This window comes from Carassius auratus, chromosome 8 (genome assembly GCF_003368295.1).
Source record: "Carassius auratus strain Wakin chromosome 8, ASM336829v1, whole genome shotgun sequence".
Classification (NCBI taxonomy): domain Eukaryota; kingdom Metazoa; phylum Chordata; class Actinopteri; order Cypriniformes; family Cyprinidae; genus Carassius; species Carassius auratus.
The window spans coordinates 14,834,139-14,853,925 of NC_039250.1; the positions used below are offsets into that span (position 1 = coordinate 14,834,139).

General features: G+C 35.4%; 1 protein-coding gene across 2 annotated transcripts in view; it reads right to left on the minus strand.

The window, feature by feature from the left end:
• Nucleotides 1-19,787, minus strand: part of LOC113107395 (transmembrane protein 132C) — a 210,893-nt gene that overhangs the window by 18,333 nt on the left and 172,773 nt on the right. Inside the window, exon 5 of one of the 2 annotated variants that reach the window (XM_026269881.1) lies at nt 13,097-13,240. In XM_026269881.1, coding sequence (XP_026125666.1) covers nt 13,097-13,240 — 144 coding nt within the window. Of the gene's footprint in view, nt 1-8,464; nt 8,594-13,096; nt 13,241-19,787 lie in introns of those variants that run through there. The other variant, XM_026269882.1, reaches the window with a different exon arrangement.

Consider the following 19,787-nt stretch of genomic DNA (forward strand, 5'->3'; position numbering starts at 1 on the left):
AAAAGACAAGGCATACAGTAAGAAAAGGATTGGCAGTGAAGTCTGATGTTATTGGAAAATATAGCCTTGACTTTATGTCAAAAGTTAATGTTCTGGTATAAGTATTTTCTTTTGTTATGATTTAAAACAAATAATTGACCACAACATTCACCTACACAGATTTAGGTCATGATTAAGATTCCCACTTCTTAACATTTCTGCGGTGTATTTTTTATCTTGGCTCCCACAATCTCTCGATAGAGTTGTTCACTGAAAAGTTGTTCTCATCTCTTTCAGTTGCTCTATTGGTTTGTACCTAAAGGTAAAAGCAGTTCTGCCTCTATCACATTTATCTAACTACAGATACCCATGATGAAAACAGCACCTGTTATCTTGGTATAAAAGACTGAATGTACAACTGCATGTGTGTGTGTGTGTGTGTGTGTGTGTGTGTGTTTTGTTATGGTATGTCAACTAGATCTGATATCACTTTAAAATGTCCTCAATTCAAATAAAAATGATTCATACATTTTTATTCTAAAATTGTCAAACATTTTCTTTCTGGGTTTGGTGTATAATCTAGTATAATATAGTGTTTTTAAAGAACTATGAAATGTCAGTTTAGACAGCCAAGTAAATGTTAACAGGTGATAAGGAAGACAAAGGTGAAGGGAATGAGAGAAAAGTTTTGAAATATTTACAGTAAGACACCACAGGCTTAGCTTGTGTAGATATGTCACTGTAAAACTTGAGTTCAACAGCTCACTGTATCTCCGCTGACACCTCTGCAACTGTCTGTCATATTCACAGGGTGATCAAAGATTACCAGCATGTAAAATCTTTGGAGTGACTCCCATCAGTGCAGAATTATGAAGAATGACAATCTAGAGTGACACATGAATTCTGATATGACTATTCAGACTCAGATCGCATTGCAAAACATATTTGTTATGTGACAGCATTTATGAAAGTTTCTTAAGGGTCAAGATCATGTTATCTGCATGTTCTGCGCTCCATCAAGCCAGTTCCATAATAACTGTCATCACCCGAGCAGGTTTAAGCTTACGGACCTGTTGCTATGACAGCAACTCCGGGATGAGCTTCAAAGAACCAACCAATCCAAGATCATGCCAAATCGTCAACAATCAAATCCAGCTAAATGAGTTAGCGACGTCAAAGAACAGGTCCCTGGTCTGACAACTTGATGGAAACAAAATAACAGCATTACTTTAATTCGAAATAGAAATCTTTTTAAACATTTTATACGTCTGTTCTCTCACTTTTGATCAATATGCCCATGCTCGATAAAAGCATGCATTTTCTATTTATCAGTAAATAAATACAAATAATTAAATAAATATATCTGACTGCCCCGTCATGAGAGAAAAACAAATGTTTGCCTGTTAGTGTCAGTGTGCATGAGTTGGCAGTAAACAGCTGAGCCAAGGCCCAAACATAACCTTTCTTTTCCAGATGGCTGCTGGAAAAATGGGTAGCAGTTTGGTTAATAATGATGAGTAAATAGAAAAGCCCATCACAAGACAGAGAGGACAGAAGGGCGGCCTCATCCTCTTGTCAAGGAGTTATGAAGCTGCATTCCAAAAAGTTGGCGAAATTACTTGGCTCAGTGTTCCCTTCTGATGCGGGCCTCAAATCACTATGACTGACTCGGTCGGACTTTGATTCCTTTAACCAGGATCTGACAGGGATGGAAACTACAGATGCAACACACACCATCAAAGTGTGGCCAGCAGCAGAAAGATAAAAGCATGCAAGCACACACATACTCACACACACTGAAACATGGCTGCAAATCCAAGTGCATAACCCTTTAATATTAATAGAGCTCCTAGGCTGTTTTTTTTTATTTGTCAAAAACATTTATGTTCCCATTTTTTTTTCTCAGAAGGTATATTAGATCTCAGTCTGTCAGGGTTTGAGAATTGCACAATCATGTTATGCTCTCTGAAGAGTAATTAGAAGATCCAGATATCTGCAATCAATGTTAAAATGAAAATAGGCACTTTCCATGTTTAGAGTACACTGACTTTTTTTAAAGCATTACAGGCACAAATCTGACGATATTCCCATGTTAGAAAAAAAAAAAATTATACAACTTTATATTAAATTGTGACACTCAAAATGAAACATGGTTTGGAGCCTTAAATAAATAATCTAATACTTTATTTAATTTATTTTTCAGCCATTTTGACTGCATTTGTCAGTTGTAGTGAGATTTTATTTAGTTTAATGCTACAGAATCATACAAATAATTGATTTAAATTATAGATTTTATCAACAGAGTTAAAAAATAATAATTTAAAGGGTTAGTTCACCCAAAAATGAAAATGAATTATTCCAGGTGTATATAATTTTCTTCTTTCAGACAAATCCAGTTTGGGGTTACATTTAAAATTTTCATTGATTTTTCAAGCTGTTTAATGTCACTCAGTAGGTGTTGCATCCATCAGTCCAAAATAAGTTTCATAAAAGGCACCCATTCATAAAAAAAGTATCTCACATGGCTCTCGGGATAAAATATAAGCCCTCCTGTAGAGAATAATACTGATATTTTTTTTTTTTTACAAAAACATATTGATTCGCTAGTGACACACTTTTTTTATGGATTGGTGCTTTTTATTAAACTTTTTTTTGACTGATGCATGCAACACCCGCCGAGTCCCATTAAACAGCTTGAAAGAAAATCAATTTTTTTTATACAACTCCGACTGGATTTGTCTGAAAGAAGAAAATCATATACACCTAGGATGACTTAAGGTGAGTAACTTGTAGGCTGATTTTTATTTTTGGGTGAACTAACCCTTTAAATTATAATATTTAGTTTTACCTCCTGTGAATTCAATGCTTTCTGAAAAAGTTAAGAAACGTCTTTTTAAAATACATTTGTTAACAAATAATCAATTTCAAGCCTGTTTTGTGCTCTATTCATGGAAAGTAGCAGTTCACTAGCAGAAGAGACTGCTGAATAATGTCATTATACAGTAACTACTAAAAAATTCAAAAGCCATATTCCTGGCTGTGGCTGAACATTACACACACTCCCAGAGCTGAGTGAGACATCTAATCCAGCATCAGAGCATCATGGTGTGTTGCTTTCTACACTTAAGGGCTGTTAGAGCCTTGAGAGTTTGTTTCATGCTTGTCTGATTGATAGAGTTGTCTGCTGTCAGAGTTTCCCCTTGCTCTGGTTCCAAAGCTTTTATCTCTGTTACTTCAGCAAAGTCTGAGCATGAAGATGCTTAGAAAGTTTTATAGGGCTACCAAAGTTAAACTGTTGACATGATGAATTAATAGATTTAAGATTTAAAAGTATTTGGACACTTCAGCCGGACTTAAAAAAATACAACACTTCATTGCCACATTTGTAATTATTTTTAACATTAATTAAATGCAGCTTTTATCATTGAAATCTATGTTTACAAGTACAAATACATTGGAACCACTGTAATAACTCAACAATAACACAACAAAAAGTTCTTTCTCCATCATTTACTAACTAATAACTTCAGGTTCATAAACCAAAAAAGTTTAATTTCCTGGCTTTTTCACAATAACTGATGTCTAGGGGCTATTTAACTACTATTTAAATTTCAAAACAGTCGGTCCACAGTAAAATGCATACAGTCTGCTTAAAGTAGCTGTGATTTTTCACGAACCGTTGTGATTTCCGTAAAAAGCTGACGTCAGTACTACACAGTCACCTCCTTCAGTCATCACCCCGTGCATTGCCAAGCACCCCACTCTCCTTTTGTCAAACCCCCAGACAACATTGCGTCTGTGCCATTGCTGAACAACAGCACTGAAACATGTCGAAAAGGTTAACTTTAACCCCGAAACCAGATCGGCCGACCTGTAAAGTTACATTCTCACTCAAAGGATGGACAATCTGACAGGATTGTTACTATGAGGTGGATCACATCTAACGTGTATCGTAAAGACAAACTCATTGTGTCTATCTAGCACGTCAAGATGTTGAAGATATATATACATTTCAATTTCAGCAGGCAACTATTTTTACAGCTACATTATTGTTCCAGCCACAATAAATCAAAACAATGTATATACAATTACAAATGATTATATATTATACACACACACACACACACACACATATATATATATATATATATATATATATATATATATATATATATATATATATATATATATATATATATATATGTGTGTAATATATATATACTCTTCTGTTTGTTGTTTTACACACATGCACAGACATTTATTCATACACGATATTATGAGATGCAAGAAACGTATGGCAAGAAATCTGTAGACTCATCCATAACAACAAAAGACAATACTTTATTGAACCTTTTCAATAAATGTGTGCTGCAAACACAAGCATTTTAACAAATGTTTCTGTCCAGTCCGCTTGTTTTATCACATTTAACCATAGCTGTCATCAGTTTGTTTGTCTGCCAGTTACATCACATATGCGATCAAATTCCTAATTTGGTGCTGTATTACGTAGATTTTGCCATCCAACATCACAACAAGATGATATTTTAAGCTCCTTGAGTAGCCGAATCTGCTCTAGTTTGAGTGGGCCGTGTCCAGTTTCCCCCTTGTTTTGCTGCCTCCAGCTAGCGCTGTGATGTCATCTGACCCTAGTTACCTGTAGTTGGCCTGCCCGTGCATCACTCAGAATACAACAGGCCAATCAGAAGAGAGGCTCATGAATATTAATTAGACAGGCTAAAATCAACCTGTCCCGAGAAAGGAGCTGTAAAAATACAATGAGATGTTTTTTAGTAATTATCAGACATGGGGACTTGTGACTTGATGACTTGGACTCGAGTCGACTCGAGTCGCTATTTTTAGGACTTGAGACTTGACTCGGACTTGGAAGTTAAAGACTCGGGACTTGACTTGACTTGAATGACTTGATTGTTAATCACATCATGTTTTCATTTTGAATATAAAATATATAAATTATTTTTTTTAATAAAGTTGATTACTCAGCTGGAGCGCAGGCTGAGAATAGCGTCGTGACTGGATCAGGACACAATTTTCAGATATCACATCCCATCAACATGTCAGCCTGAGAGGTACCGAGGGTCATCGCTTTTGTCTTCAATAGTTCGCGCCTAAAAACACGTGGAAAACGCTAGTCGCGCCGCTTTCTACTTCTTTCCAAAACGCTCGGGCAGAAGTGCTCCTGGGGCGTCTGTAGTCGCTAATCATCCATGACACGCTCTCTCTCAATGAAGACATTTCAGCAAAGGATAAATGGATTTGCAGCACTAAAAATCGCTCGCAGTAGCTCTGCTACTAAATTCATTTCAAAATGGCAATCCATATACAGCTATGAACAGCTGTTCCTTCATCTTAGCTGAGCTTTCAACGTTGATACGAGAAAGGATGAAGCTGATTGGTTAGTTATTGTCACATGACCTGCGGTGCGCTTGCGGCATTCTGAAAAGTTTAGATGTTGAGCGCGTTGCTTCCATTATGAGCGCGCATACCGCGCGCCTACATTGGAAATAACGAACTTGCCCGCACAAAAGACGTGATGTGAACAGCCCCTAATGATCCGCTAGCAGGCCGTCAAAAAAACGCGGCGGCGCTAGGGTTGGGCTAAGGGGGCATAACAATTAATCAGAAAAACAAATGTAGCTGCCGCGATTACCCAATCATGACAAGTGCATATTACATATATATATATATATATATATATATATATATATATATATTTATAAGGTAAATAAGGGTTCCAAAATAGGGGTTTTTACAGCAATGCCATAGAAGAACCATTTTTGGTTCCCCAAAGAACCAGTGAACTGTTCAATAAAAACAAACAAAAAAAAAAAACATTTTAATAAGCTGAAGAACCTTTTTTCCCCCCTAAAAGTACCTATTATTCATTGGAAAGGTTCTATGGATGGTGAAGGTTTTGCAATGTCAGCATTGGACCTTTATTTTTAAGAGTGTTGATGAGCATATGTTGATGAGACTATGTTTTACTACAACTTGTCTTTTACTAAAAAGTTACATTTTAGAAGATTCACCGGAACTACTTTGATGAATACAGCACATTTAAATTTTGCTATGTCACTTACTCGTTCCAATGCTGTACAGCTCAAATCTATTGTTACAGACACACAGGCACACAAACACACAACACACAGTCATCATCATTAATCACTGCCATAGGCTGGGGAATCTCACACCACAATACTACAGCCATGACTATTCAGTCTGTAAAATTAACTACCTGTCAGACACACCGAATCAAGCAGCCATCAGAGGAACCAGAGAGCCGGACCATGAACAGGCAGCTCGTGACTGAGCAGGTCTGACAGCACAATTAACCGGGTCTTAAACTACAACTGTGTGGGTCCTCAGCGAAGGAGTTATTCATTATCAAAGGTGAAATATATCCAAGAAAAGTACTTCCAACGTTTACTTCCTCTTATTTTTAACACTTCATCTGCTACACTGGACATGGCTGGACTACTAATGTAGCTCCACATCGACTGTCTGCGTCACTCCTTTCGGGAGAACCTGCATTCTAAACTCACCCTTTTATGCGGTCATCAGTTTTACCTGACTGGCTCCCAATAGTGCTTTACATCAAACAACTCACTGGCTGTATTGAAAGATTCCCGGATAACACTCCCTTGTGCTCCACTCTATACAGCATCAAGGTATATGGCCCAAGAATCATTGATTCCTAATACACACACATACACAAACCCACTTGAATACACACATACTGCTTTCACCCAAAGGTTTGGTCAATAAATGTAAGTTTTTATTGCAGACTTTCAGGTTTAAATGTATTCAAAGATGCCATCTTAAACGGGCGCTATTATTTTATGTGCCCAATTTAACACTACTGATACTGCACACGACCATCACAAGTTTTCACTTCACTGTGTTGACAGAGAGCATTATCAAATGTTCTTGCCATCTACTGTATACATGCATTATATATATATATATATATATATATATATATATATATATATATATATATATATATATATATATCATGTCTCAAAATCTAAAGAGTAGTGTATCTATATTAAGTGGTGGTGCCTGAGTGCTCTCTTGACTTTAAGAGGCTTTTCTACTCTTACGATAAAGCAGATATTAGTCATATTTTTCTGCCTTATAAAGTTCAATATAGAAATGCTCTACAGCGGGTCACACAAAGGCTGTCCCCTGTATACCACACTATTTACTGATTCTTAGCAAGAATATACATATTTATGTTTTATGAATATATATATATATCTTTAACTGGGAATGCTGTCTAATTTGCTTTTTCAGAGATGACAAATAAAACTTTCTTTGTGCATGGCATAAACAAACCAATGAGAATCTCTCCATAACTGGCACAGATTTACTGTTATTTCATATTAGTTTCTAATTCAATATATCATTTGCAGACGGCTACATATATATTTCATTATCTTAAGTTTTATGTTACACCTCAAATTACAAATAATTTATAGCATTGTTAATATTTATCCGGTCCTCAAACTCTTTTTCTCAAATGCTTGGGTATACAGATCACTCACAACTTATATGGACTAAATGCTCCTGAATATATATCAACATTTAAAGATAAACACATATTCACCAAAATGAGTCCATCCTGATTAATGACAACATTAGCATGGGTACAGTATTTTTGACATGTAAAGAAGTTCATATGTAAATCATAATTTAAATCATTTGCATATAAAAATTGTATATTACTGTTATTGATTCATTCCTAAGGTCAGACAGACCAATATAATGACCGATTTGTTTTGTCTAAGTGAACTTACAGGAGAATTAAATACTTTGATTATCATACACTATCATACACCCGGCGCAATGCAAGTGTGTTTGCTAGTTTCAGTCTGTTTCAGATCCGAGTTTCAGTCTCGTATTTTCCTGTCCAGCGCCACGTCGTTTAATTAGCAAATGCATTTGCATTCATTTGTGCGCCCATGGGTGTGCTGGTCTAAAAAAGAGGTGTGTTCAGGCACATTGCTGACGCAATTGCTATTTTAAAGAGCTGAAAATAGACTGCGCCACTCAAACCTGGTCTAAAGTCTAAAGTCAATGGCGCAATATTTTTTTGTTATTTAAAGAGCGTGTTGGTAGAAAATGCACCTCTGGGCGGATTCACAGTGCGCGCTGACTTTGCGCTTTACACACAGGGATACGCATCACACAAACATGCCTAATATTAAAAACAAAATGATTACAGTGTAAAAGAATATTATTGTGTAGGCTACATAAATATAAAAATAGCTGTAGCTAGAGCATAGAGCATTGCGTTAGCAAGCGCAAGGTTGGGGGTTCGAATCCCAGGAAACACATGTTAATAGAAAATTGTTAGCTTGGTTGCAATTTAAGTCGCTTTGGATAAAAGCGTCTGCTAAATGCATACATAGAAATGTAATGATTATAGTCATTATGATGAATGAAATTCTACTTCATCCCACACCTTCTTCACCTCAGGAAGTTTTGGTGGATTCCTGCTTGTCTGATAGATGATCTGCTCGCATTCTTTAACTTCGCGCATGAACAGATTGGTTTCTTCGCTTGAGAAGCATTCAGCTTTTCCGCCAACAAATTCCGCCATGTAAATAGCGATCTGCCATGGCGCGGATGCAACTCACTCTTAAAGGGAATGTGAGATTGCACTCTGATTGGTTTATTGAACGTTACGCCCATTACTTTTCAAGAGAATAGGGACAACCCATTCCAGAAATGCGCCCCGGCACACGGACCATTTTTCCATCGTTAAAATATCAAAAATAGATTTGGACACGCCCTGAGTGCACCTGCGCTGTGCGCTTTACACTTTAAACTTTAAAATAGGGCCCTTTAATTCTCAAAATAAATAAAATACTTTATGTAGTCTAAACCTAAATGATTTCAGTAAACGTTAATAAAATTAAATGCATCAAAGTAACTCAAATGAATCTTAGGCACTTAGCAATAGCGGACTTGAACATACTAAATGCAACTCTTTTTAATGTACACAACAAAAACAAAACTGCCAAAAAGCAATTTCTCATTAAAAGTACAACATTAATCCACCCTTCCTTGAACACAAGCTGTACACATTAACTCCCCAAACCCTACATAACAGAAACTTCCAAAGACCAACATAACGGAACATTAAACATTAAGTGCAAAAAAGTCTCTCCTCTTTCTCATCTTGCTCTAAACCCCCTAAAATAATATTTCATTTTAAGACTAACTCCTCATGCAAAGCATGCTGGGAATGTGAAATCCCAAGCCCAGGTTTAGTTAATGCCAACAATATTCACATGGTCCCAGCACAATTAAAGTAAGTAAACTTCCATTTCACACATTTAAGTGGTTTGCATGGAATTACAAATAATGTGACCAAAACTTTATTAATCGAAAGTGTTGTAAAGTGAATTAAACAAGCAGTTCACAAAGAAAAAGTGTTAGAAAAATATTAATATTATGCTAATAATATACAAAACCTGTTCAAAGGTTTGGGGTATAAGAGACTTCTTTCAAAAATATTACAAATCGTACCAACCCCAAACCCCCAAATACAAAATTGTTCTGGATTTCATACATCCAAGTAAAGAGGATCCAAGTTAACTTTTAGCAAGCACCAAATGTGATTAATAATTAGATTTGACAGGTAAATAAAGTAGCTTTATTGGCCAGATTAATGTTTATGAAGTTTCACAGTTAATTGATTAAATGTAAGTTTTTTAATAACAATAACAATAACAAAAATAAGCACCTGAACACACTGTGTTTCGGATGTTTAGGAAGTGCTCTTCTTTGTACAAGTGCAAATGTCGAGTGCACATAGCTTCCAGGAACTTCAAAACTGAAATATGATGAGTGAGAATGACATACTTTAATCAAGGTCAACTATCAAACACTCATATATGCGCTTGAAGTTCTCAGAAGTTGGAAATTTATCCAGCTGTTTGTGACAAGATTGAAAGAACTTCAGTCGCTTTGATTTGAAGTTGTTGTCAGAATGACCTTACTTGCCAACATTCTCACAATTTGTGACAAAATCAGAAGAGATGTACTTACAGTCTGCACTTCAGACATATTGAGCTGTGTGGCTAGTAACTCAAGCAGGTTACATCAGTAAAACTGATCAAAAAAAGCCAACAGCTAGTCTGGAAACATGCAGAATGTGTGAACCTCATGTCAGCAAACAGCTGCTTCACTTTTTTTTTTTTTTTTTTTTTTTTACATAAAGACCTCCTATTTAAGTCTGCATTTCAGAATAGTTGAAAAAAAAAATGAATTGAACAACTAGCAACAGCACAGAAATGTATAAATAAGTGTGCTTTGACCAATTTTAAATCACTAATAAAGATAAAAATGCTAATGTTTTCTACGTAGCATGTACTAACATGATATAATGCAACACAATATAGCTATTCAAAATGTTGCCACTGGCGCTTAAGCTAAAAAGATTGTGTAATTTAGTCTATTATGCGTTGCATTTATTTTCCTTAACTATTGTTGTGGCTAGGGGCTGGCTGATGGGTTTCTGTATTAAATTAATTGGGAGAAAATGATACAAAATGATCCAATATCCACATTGGTGGTCATGATAGGAAGAAAATTGCTTTCCCCCCCTCTCTTCACTCTCTGGGGAAACAAAATATTTCGAAATCTGAAACACTCCTTATAACCATTTAGTTCCAAAGAATGCAGAGAATCAGTCTCCAAGGAAATGGAAAATTCATATAAAAATGGTTATCTTTCTAACCCACTACAGTGACTGTGATCCAAGCAAATGTATTATGCACTAGCGTGTACACCCAGTCATCCATTATTTAGCTACGATGACACACTTGTCTACATAACATTAATCCCCATCAGTTAAAATGATTTGACATTCTACAAATGTTTCATGGATAAATTTTCACATGATCAGCTGAGGTTTGATTGAGTAATTGCAACACATTATTATATGCCCCAGTTTCCATAGCATGTTATTGTAAAAGTAAGTGAACTACTGAAATAATTTGTTAAAATTGGGACTGTGGGCTGAAAGAAAGGTGATTGTGCATGATGCACATTTCTTTTGGAATTATTTAATGATTTGAAGACATCAGATGAAAAATCTCAGCAAAATGTTGAGACAAAAGTAATAGAAAACCACATTTTAAAATCATCTTAAATTTACAGTAAACAAAAGGGGGGCTGTATACAGTATATACAAGGCTGACACTAAAATATTGAAATTAGCATTAATCAAATAACATTAAATGTCACAAAACATAATATTAATTATTGATAACAAATTGTAATTATAATTCAATTAATTATATAATTTGTAATGCCCTTTAAAAACATAAATGTTAAAGTTTACATATAATACAATGTTAAACTATTTATATTTTCAATATACATATGGTAAGGTAATTTACAGTTAAGCAATTAACAATTTTTTTTATTACTGTAGCATTTTTACATAGTAGGTGATAAATGTTGTGTTGACCTTCATTGTTCTAGTCAGGCCACATAAAGGAGATTCTGTCTCTAAAAAAATGACCGGTTTAAGAAACTTTGGTAAAGTTAACAGTTCAAAGTTAAGTTTTAAACTGGAGGGACACTCTGACTTCAGGCTAAATATGTGCTTCACGTGGTGACATCTAAATTTCCTGGTTTTATTACCTGGATATTTAATGAGAGAATCAGCCTGACTGCATTAGATTTAACCAGCGGAAGACATTTTAAGGATCATATCAGGTAGAAATAGCTCCTTAAGGTAATAACTGCACATCTTCCATTTCCACGGCATATCTGAAGTCATTTTCATCTTCAGCTATAGTCTGAACTGGAATAAGCTAAAACTTTTACTCATAAATATGAATGAAATGTTAGGCTGAATGTTGGATTACTGCAGTCTATGTAAACATATACAACGTTTTGATCATTTGCATTCGACCAGGGCCTTTAATGCTTCTAAGAGAGAGCTTTAGCTGAAGCACAGCTGTGTTTAACTGTGGAGAAATACACTGAAATTAGCAATGAAAAACATTCTTACGAATATCCTCAGCATTAAATCACTCCTGCAGTGGAGGCTGATTGCGTATAAGTCTTTTGGGTCATTTAAAATGAGAGAATTTCATGTCTAAACAACCTCAACTTAATAGGCCCGTCAAACACAAATTACCATCTCTAGAAAAATCCAGTCTTGTTTCGTCTCATGCGTAATCAAACATATCATAATTATATACGCTATGATTGAATCTGAGCTCATACGTGACCGAGACCCAGCTGGAGGCATTTGAAAGAACCCCCCCCCCCCCCCCCAAAAAAAAATTACAGAAACATCCATAATATTGTTGTTCTGTGAAAAATGGTCTTGTCTGAATCAGAAGACAATGGTTTTAAATTAAGATTCCTTATGAGTATGGGTTACCATACATGGCAAATGTCTTGACTTCCATTTTTCACTTTCTTTAATGATGGAGGTGATTCTTACAAATATGCAACTTTTTGATTTACAAGATGTTAAATGATGGACTGGAATTGTCTGGATTTCTTTTGTATTATTGTGAAGTTTTTATCAGCTGTTTGGTCTCTCATTCTGACGGCACCCATTCACTGCAGAGTATCCACTGGTGAGCAAGTGAATTGTCAGCAAATTTTCAAAAATATTACATTCAGTTCACACTTACTGTATATGATTCCGTAGTAACTCTTTTTACCAGTATGCTAAAGTATGCTTCTTTTTCACAAGGGACGATGCATTACTTCTTGCCAGCTTGTTGAAACATGCTGATACAGAAATAGAGAAATGGATCTCTATTAAACAAGTGTCAGAGTGAGAGCAGACAGGTGGAGGACTGCCACTGAGATGCGTTTTCTTTCAAAAGAACTTTCAAACAGATTCGTTCAAGTTCAGATTGATTTTTGAAGCATTTTTACAATTCTAGTAAGTATAATTCTCACCTCCATTAATCACTGGACAAACCTCGTTCGGTTTGAATGAAATTTATTGTGAGCTTCATTTGAATCCTATTATACTGATTAAAAGTCAACATGCTATGGTTTGTTTGTTCTTTTGAGTGGATCAGTATGATTGAATTTCACTCAACGGACTGACCTTAACCACGTCTTGATCGGTGGACTGGCACTGCACAGCGTCTGACACGTCTGTAACCGTCCCGTCTGTGCCCACCGTCACCACCTTCACCGGCACCGCCACCGTCTTCCCGTTCAGCACTGCAGTGTTCAGGATCTCTGTTTCCTGTGACACACACACACACACACACACACAACAAATGTCTGAACGTTCTTCCCGACTTCATTCCATCAGTCTTTGACTAGTTCACTCCTTCCTTTCTTCATTTATGCTTTGATTCATTCTGTCTGTTCTTTTTTTCATTAGTTCAGCCATTCATTCATTAACCAATTTGTTATTTCCTTCTTTCCTCTCCTTATTCATTCCATACTTCATTTATTGGTTTAGTTATTCCTATTTGTATTTCTTTTTAATCTTTACTTCATTAACCCATTATTGATTTGTCTGTTCTTTTCTTCCCTTCATCAATCACTCCTCCTTCCGTTCATCACTCTCATTCTTTCCAATCATTTATTTGTTCTTTCACTTACTCCTTTTTTCTTTCCATCCACCCGTCATTTATTCACTGGTTTAGTGCTATTGTTCATTCATTCCTATTCACTCCTTCTTTATTGATTTTATCCTTCCTTCCATAATTTATTTATCTTTTCTTTCCTTTTTAAGAATGTACTCCTCCTCCTTTCCTCATTCCTCCTTCTGCATTCATTCAATCCTTCCTTCTTTCCATCCAATCGACCAACCATCTGTCCATTATTTATTGTTTCAGTCTTTCATTCATTCATTGGTTCAGTCCTATTATTCATTAAATCCTCTTTCTTTCTTTCTTTCTTTCTTTATTTCTTATTCCACCCTACTCTCTCCATCCATCATTACTTCATTCTTTCATCTGTTCCTTCCTTGCGTTATTCATTCCTCCCTCCTCCTATCCTTTCTTTTTTCATTATTTATTCAATTTACTCCTTGAATTTTTCCATCCATCGATTATTCTTAGTTTTTCGGTCTTTCATTCCTTAATTCACTCCTTTTTCTATCCATCTTTCATTCACTGTTAACTTTTTACTTACACCCTTTATTCATTCTTTCTTTCCATCATTCACTCATTTCTTCATTCCTTCGATCTCTCAGTCATTCTTTATTTCCCTTCCTTCATTCTTTCTATCATTCACTCATTCTTTGGTTGAAACAACCTTATTTTCTTTCCATTCTTCCCTCATCTATTTTCCACTCATTCAATCATTCCCTCAGTCAGTTTACATATGTCCTTCATTTATTGTTTCAGTCTTGTTCATTCATTCATTCATGCATTCACTCCTCCTTTCAGTCCATCCATCATTCTTTTTTCGTCCTTCCTGTCCATTGATTAATTCTAACCTACGTTATTATTTTTTTCACCTCTTCCTACATTTGTCCATCCATCCATCATTCGTTCCTCTTCTTCTCTCCTTTTTAATTTGAACTTTGTTTCATTCCTCCTTCCTTCCTACTTTCCACACTACATCCCCAAGTGAAGATGACATGACGTGAGAGAGAGGCTGTAAAATGACTTTACAAAAGGAGCAGAAGAGAAGAAGTCGAGGAGCAGAGGATAGAGGCAGTGGGGCAGAGTGGTGCTGTTTGACGGTTCGGGGAGGGGGTTCATTAGAAGAGAAACAGTCCGAGTCCTTAACCTTTCAGCCACGGAGACACACTGTTTCAGACAACCACATAATTGAGACCATTACAGTCAGCATGAGAAACTCAGCCCCCATTGTGCCATCCCTGAGAGACAGGCAGATGTGGGTAATGTAGTCAATTTACCTCATTAGCAGATCACTTTCAATTAACCGATCTGCTTGCCCTCAATGTCCAACAGCGGCAGTGCGGTTACTGCAATCAGATGCTATTCATTCACTGTAAGCGCCGTCTATCCATCCTCATTTCTTTCTCTTTATTTTGCTCTTTTATAAGAGAGCGAGAGATGACATAACCTAATCTCAGTGAATGCGTAATGACGCGCTCAGCTTACTGCCATCTCACCAAATCTGCCTTATTATTCCCATTACCACAAGCAGCACTTTCTAGATCTCTATCCTGTTTCTGATAGTTCTCTCTTTCGTACTTTTATGTGGAAAGAGAAGAAGAGAATAAGGAAAAATTAATTCATGCTGACAGCTCTGCTTTTTCCCCTTATGATACTTTTTAAGCCGATCTGCTCTTTACAGGCTGGATACACTGTCATTTCTGTAATGCTATTACTGGAAGACTCTTTTGCGGTTTAATTCCTGGATCATGTCTGTGTGTATCCCGGCTGAAGCGACTGTGGTGTGTGTTTATGCTTTGATCCATTATCTCGTCTCGGTTTGAGCCAGTCCTTTATGCCAAACAGCGAGGTCACACTTCTCACGCGTCCCTCTAAGAATGGGCTCATAAATGTTTGAGATGTTTTTGTGTGCTGAATAATTTAAGGACAGTGAAAGAGAGAAGTGAAATCTGTGAAGGCATTTTACTTGAGACAGAATTCGGCTCAGGGTAAATAAATGCTTATATGTCGACACAAATGGAAAACTCATTGCAGGAAACGGAAAACTTTTTTCACTTTAAAATTAAGAATTATTTCGTTTATTTAGGAACCTCATGTCTCTGCCCAAAAGGAGGTTTTGTCATATTTAGCTAACTTCGGGTGACATTTTTCAGCAATTATGCCCTACAAAAAAATAAAATAAAACAAAACACTGAGTACCTCTCACAGACGCAGTAGTGTTCATATAAGATGCTCTCAAATGTAACACTCAGACAAACATCATTACATTTAAAGCAAAACATGACTTGGCTGATTTAAGAGCATTTCAAACAGGGAGGGCCACTTAAAATTTGGTTTGTTTTACTACATCTTTGAAGACATAAATAAAAAATGGCCTTTGTAATTATAGCTAAACGTGTACACGCATAAATGAGCTTTCCAGGGTACTTGACTCTGATCAAACCAATTACAGACCAGTGCCTTTCTTTTTGCTAAATATATTAGAGCAAATTAAATTAAAATATGTACAGTATCCAAATAATATTTCATGTCAATTTTCAAAAATGTGTCAAGAAATGCATCCATGTTTTTTTTATTTTTTATATGTTTATATAAACATATAAAACAACAACAAACCTGTTATACCATTTTGAACAAAAGTTTTGATTTAATGACTCCAAAAATGTAATGTAAAGTAACCATCAAGTTAGACCTTCAATGCACATCTCAATGATTAATCTCAAATGTTTTTAATATTTTTTTTTTTTTTACTTTAGCACGGTTGCACTAAATTGATCAAAAGTGACTGTTACAAAAGACTAAAAATTACTATTTCAGACAAATACAAATAACTTTCCATCAATCAAAGAATCCTGGAAAAACTTAATAAAAAATCCCAGTTTCCACTAAAATATTAAGCAGCAAATCCTTTTTCAACACTGATAATAATAATATTATTAATAATAAGTGAGCACTAAACCAGCATATTAGAATGATTTCTGAAGGATCATGTGAAGAATTGAGTAATGGCTTGTGAAAATTATTCTTTGAAATCAGGAATACATTATGTTTTAATATATAATCAAATAGGAAATAATTATTTAAAATTATAATAATATTTTACAAAATTACAGTTCTTACTGTATTTTTGAGCAAATAAATGCAGCGTTCTTGAGAATAACAGGCCTCTTTGAAAAACATTCTTACTGACTCCAAATATTTTAACAGTAAAATCAGGTTTTTAGTAAATCACTCTACATCACATTTTACAACCTAAACAAACCTTGCCATGTCATAAAAAGGAATGTACAGTAAATACTGTAAACTACACGCACACTTCAACCCCTTGAAACAGCCTCTTGGGTGTTTAACTCACTTAAGCCCACAATATGAGCACTTTGAGGGAAATCCCTGACTCATACATCACTAAACGCTTCATCCACAGCCCCTCTCTCCCTTTATGCTCTCTGCCCCAAGCCTCCGTCTGCCCTCCTGCAAAGATCATTGCACTTGATGGGCTAAATGGCCGCAGATCTTGGGAGAGAGCCAGAGCATGTGTACGTGCCCGTGTGCGTGCAGATCACTCGTCTGCGTGTTTGGGGTTAGGAGACTCACAGCAGGATAAATGTGAGCAGCAGGACATTAGCTGCTAGCAAGAACGAGATCACTGCATGCTGGTAATAAGCCACAGTGGGACGTCAGTAGAGAGGGGAGAGGGCTGAGATGGCCACCACAATTGGATACAGACACGGCCATTATCAAAGTTGTAGGGATGGACTGTTTACAGGCCTGTCCCCCGATGGGTTTTAATGGGCAAGAAAGAAAGCTTGCTGCAGGGCAAGCCCAGGAGCTAATGGAGGAATTTATGAAACAAGCTCACTCTCAAGGACATGAAGTCAGATGCTCAGTTCTGTTTCTTATGACTGCGTTTGTTCATTTTACGGACCTTTAGACAAAAAGGCTTTTCTGGCCTGCTGCTTGGACACCTGAAAGGTCAATAATGTAGATGACATGAGACTACTCCACTATACACCACTTAAAGTATTTCGTGATGAATTTGGCATACTTGTTTATATATATATATATATATATATATATATATATATATATATATATATATATATAATCGGTAAGCTACTTAATTTATGCATGTCAGTTCAAACTCTATATTTTAGTGATTTGATAAAAAAACATAAAAATTCCAAATTGATTCGTTGTGTTCTCACTTATAGTATCTCTACCATGTTAAATGTTTGAATTTAAATTTATGCAGCTATATATATATATATATATATATATATATATATATATATATATATATATATTAGAGATGTTCCGATAGCCTTTTTCTCTTCCCGATACCGATTCCGATACCTGGGCTCAGGGTATCGGCCGATACCGAGTACTGATCCGATACCTGGGTGTGTATCTGTATATACAGCTGTATATACTACTAGCCCTGTGTAAATTGCTAGAATTCTTTTTATGGTGTGCTTCAGACAGATCCCTCAATAAAACATGAACAAATACATGGTGAACTACTGTATTTATTACAGTATTTTTATTATCTAACATGAATTTGACAGTATTATTTATTTTCATATGCAAAAAAGAACTTCAAATGCAGCCAAAAATCTAACACCGCAAACTAAAAAAGGTATTTAAGTTTTACAATATAACTGTATAAAAAAACTGCAACAAATAAGTCTAGGAATATAAAAAAAGATCTATTAATCAGATAATCTCTTTACAACAAAACAAGTAAAAAACAAGCAACCATCTAGGCATAATTATTATTATTATAGAGACGTATTATTATTACTGTAGGCTACAACAGTAGCTTTATATATTGTCAATTTACTCATGTAAACCAAACATTTATTTTAATGGGCTGCCATGAAGATCTTTGAGTGTCTGTGTTTATGATATGACAGTATTCTCAAATGAAACGGTAAATTCTCATGAAGTGACGGTTTATGCGTTCGTGTCCTCATGACACACAGCAGAGACTACAAAACAGCGAGCTCTCGCGCATCTGTGCCAGTCACCCACAGAGATGTAGATTTTGCGGGAGTAATATTTAAATAGTATTTTGCAGTTTAATATTCACAGACACTAGTATATATTCGGCTACTGTCTGGAGCCCTGCGCTTTGACTTACACGGAAGCGACTGAACGCAGTTGCCGGTACTGAATATACTCGAGAGTCTGTAACTACCGGTACTACAGAGACATACTGCTAACCACTGATCTATAATATAGAAGCGGCTTCACTGTCTTTTGGCAGTTTAGAATGTGATGAGTGATCCAGTCATATATAGATCAGGGCTGCTAACGCGTTTTCATTTCTTCTTCGCTGCTCTAAACAGGGGTTGCTTGTGGCAACACAGCACAACTTCCTGTGTTTTCAATGCATTTTGAGCAGCGAAGAAGAACCGTGCAGCAGTTAGGCAAAGCTTGCGGTCATAACTAGGTATTTTTTAAGAAAATGGTATCGGATCGGTATATGGGTTCATGTACTCGCCGATGCCGATGCCAGAATTTGTTGTGGTATCGGAGATATTTCCGATACTAGTATCGGAATCGGAACAACTCTAATATATATATATATATATATATATATATATATATATATATTTATATATATATATATATATATATATATATATATATATATATATATATATATAATATTTATAAATAGGTGTAATATGTACATGCTCATAAGTTTGACATCAATAATCTTTTTTTTTAGCATTTTCTTTTTTGAATACTTTAATTCAGCAAGAAATGGCATTGATCAACACATTACATTGATCAAAGGTAACAGTTAATATTTATTTATTTATTTATTTTATATATATTCATAATATTATTATTATTACTATCTTTTTCAAGTAAATTTTTTTACATCCTGAAAAATTTATCACAGCTTCCACAAAAAATATTAAGCAGCATAATTGTTTTGACCGTAATAATAATAATAATAATAATAATAATAATAATAATAATAATAATAATAAATGTTTCTTGAGCATCAAATCAGAATATTACACTGATCTCTGAAGAATCATGTGAAACTGTTGCTTACAGATGTCCACAAAAATTAAACATAAAATAAAATAAATTCCTGTATAGATTATAAATGTATTGCAATTATTGTTTATTATACATATAAATATACTATGTATTGTAATTGATGCACACAAATGA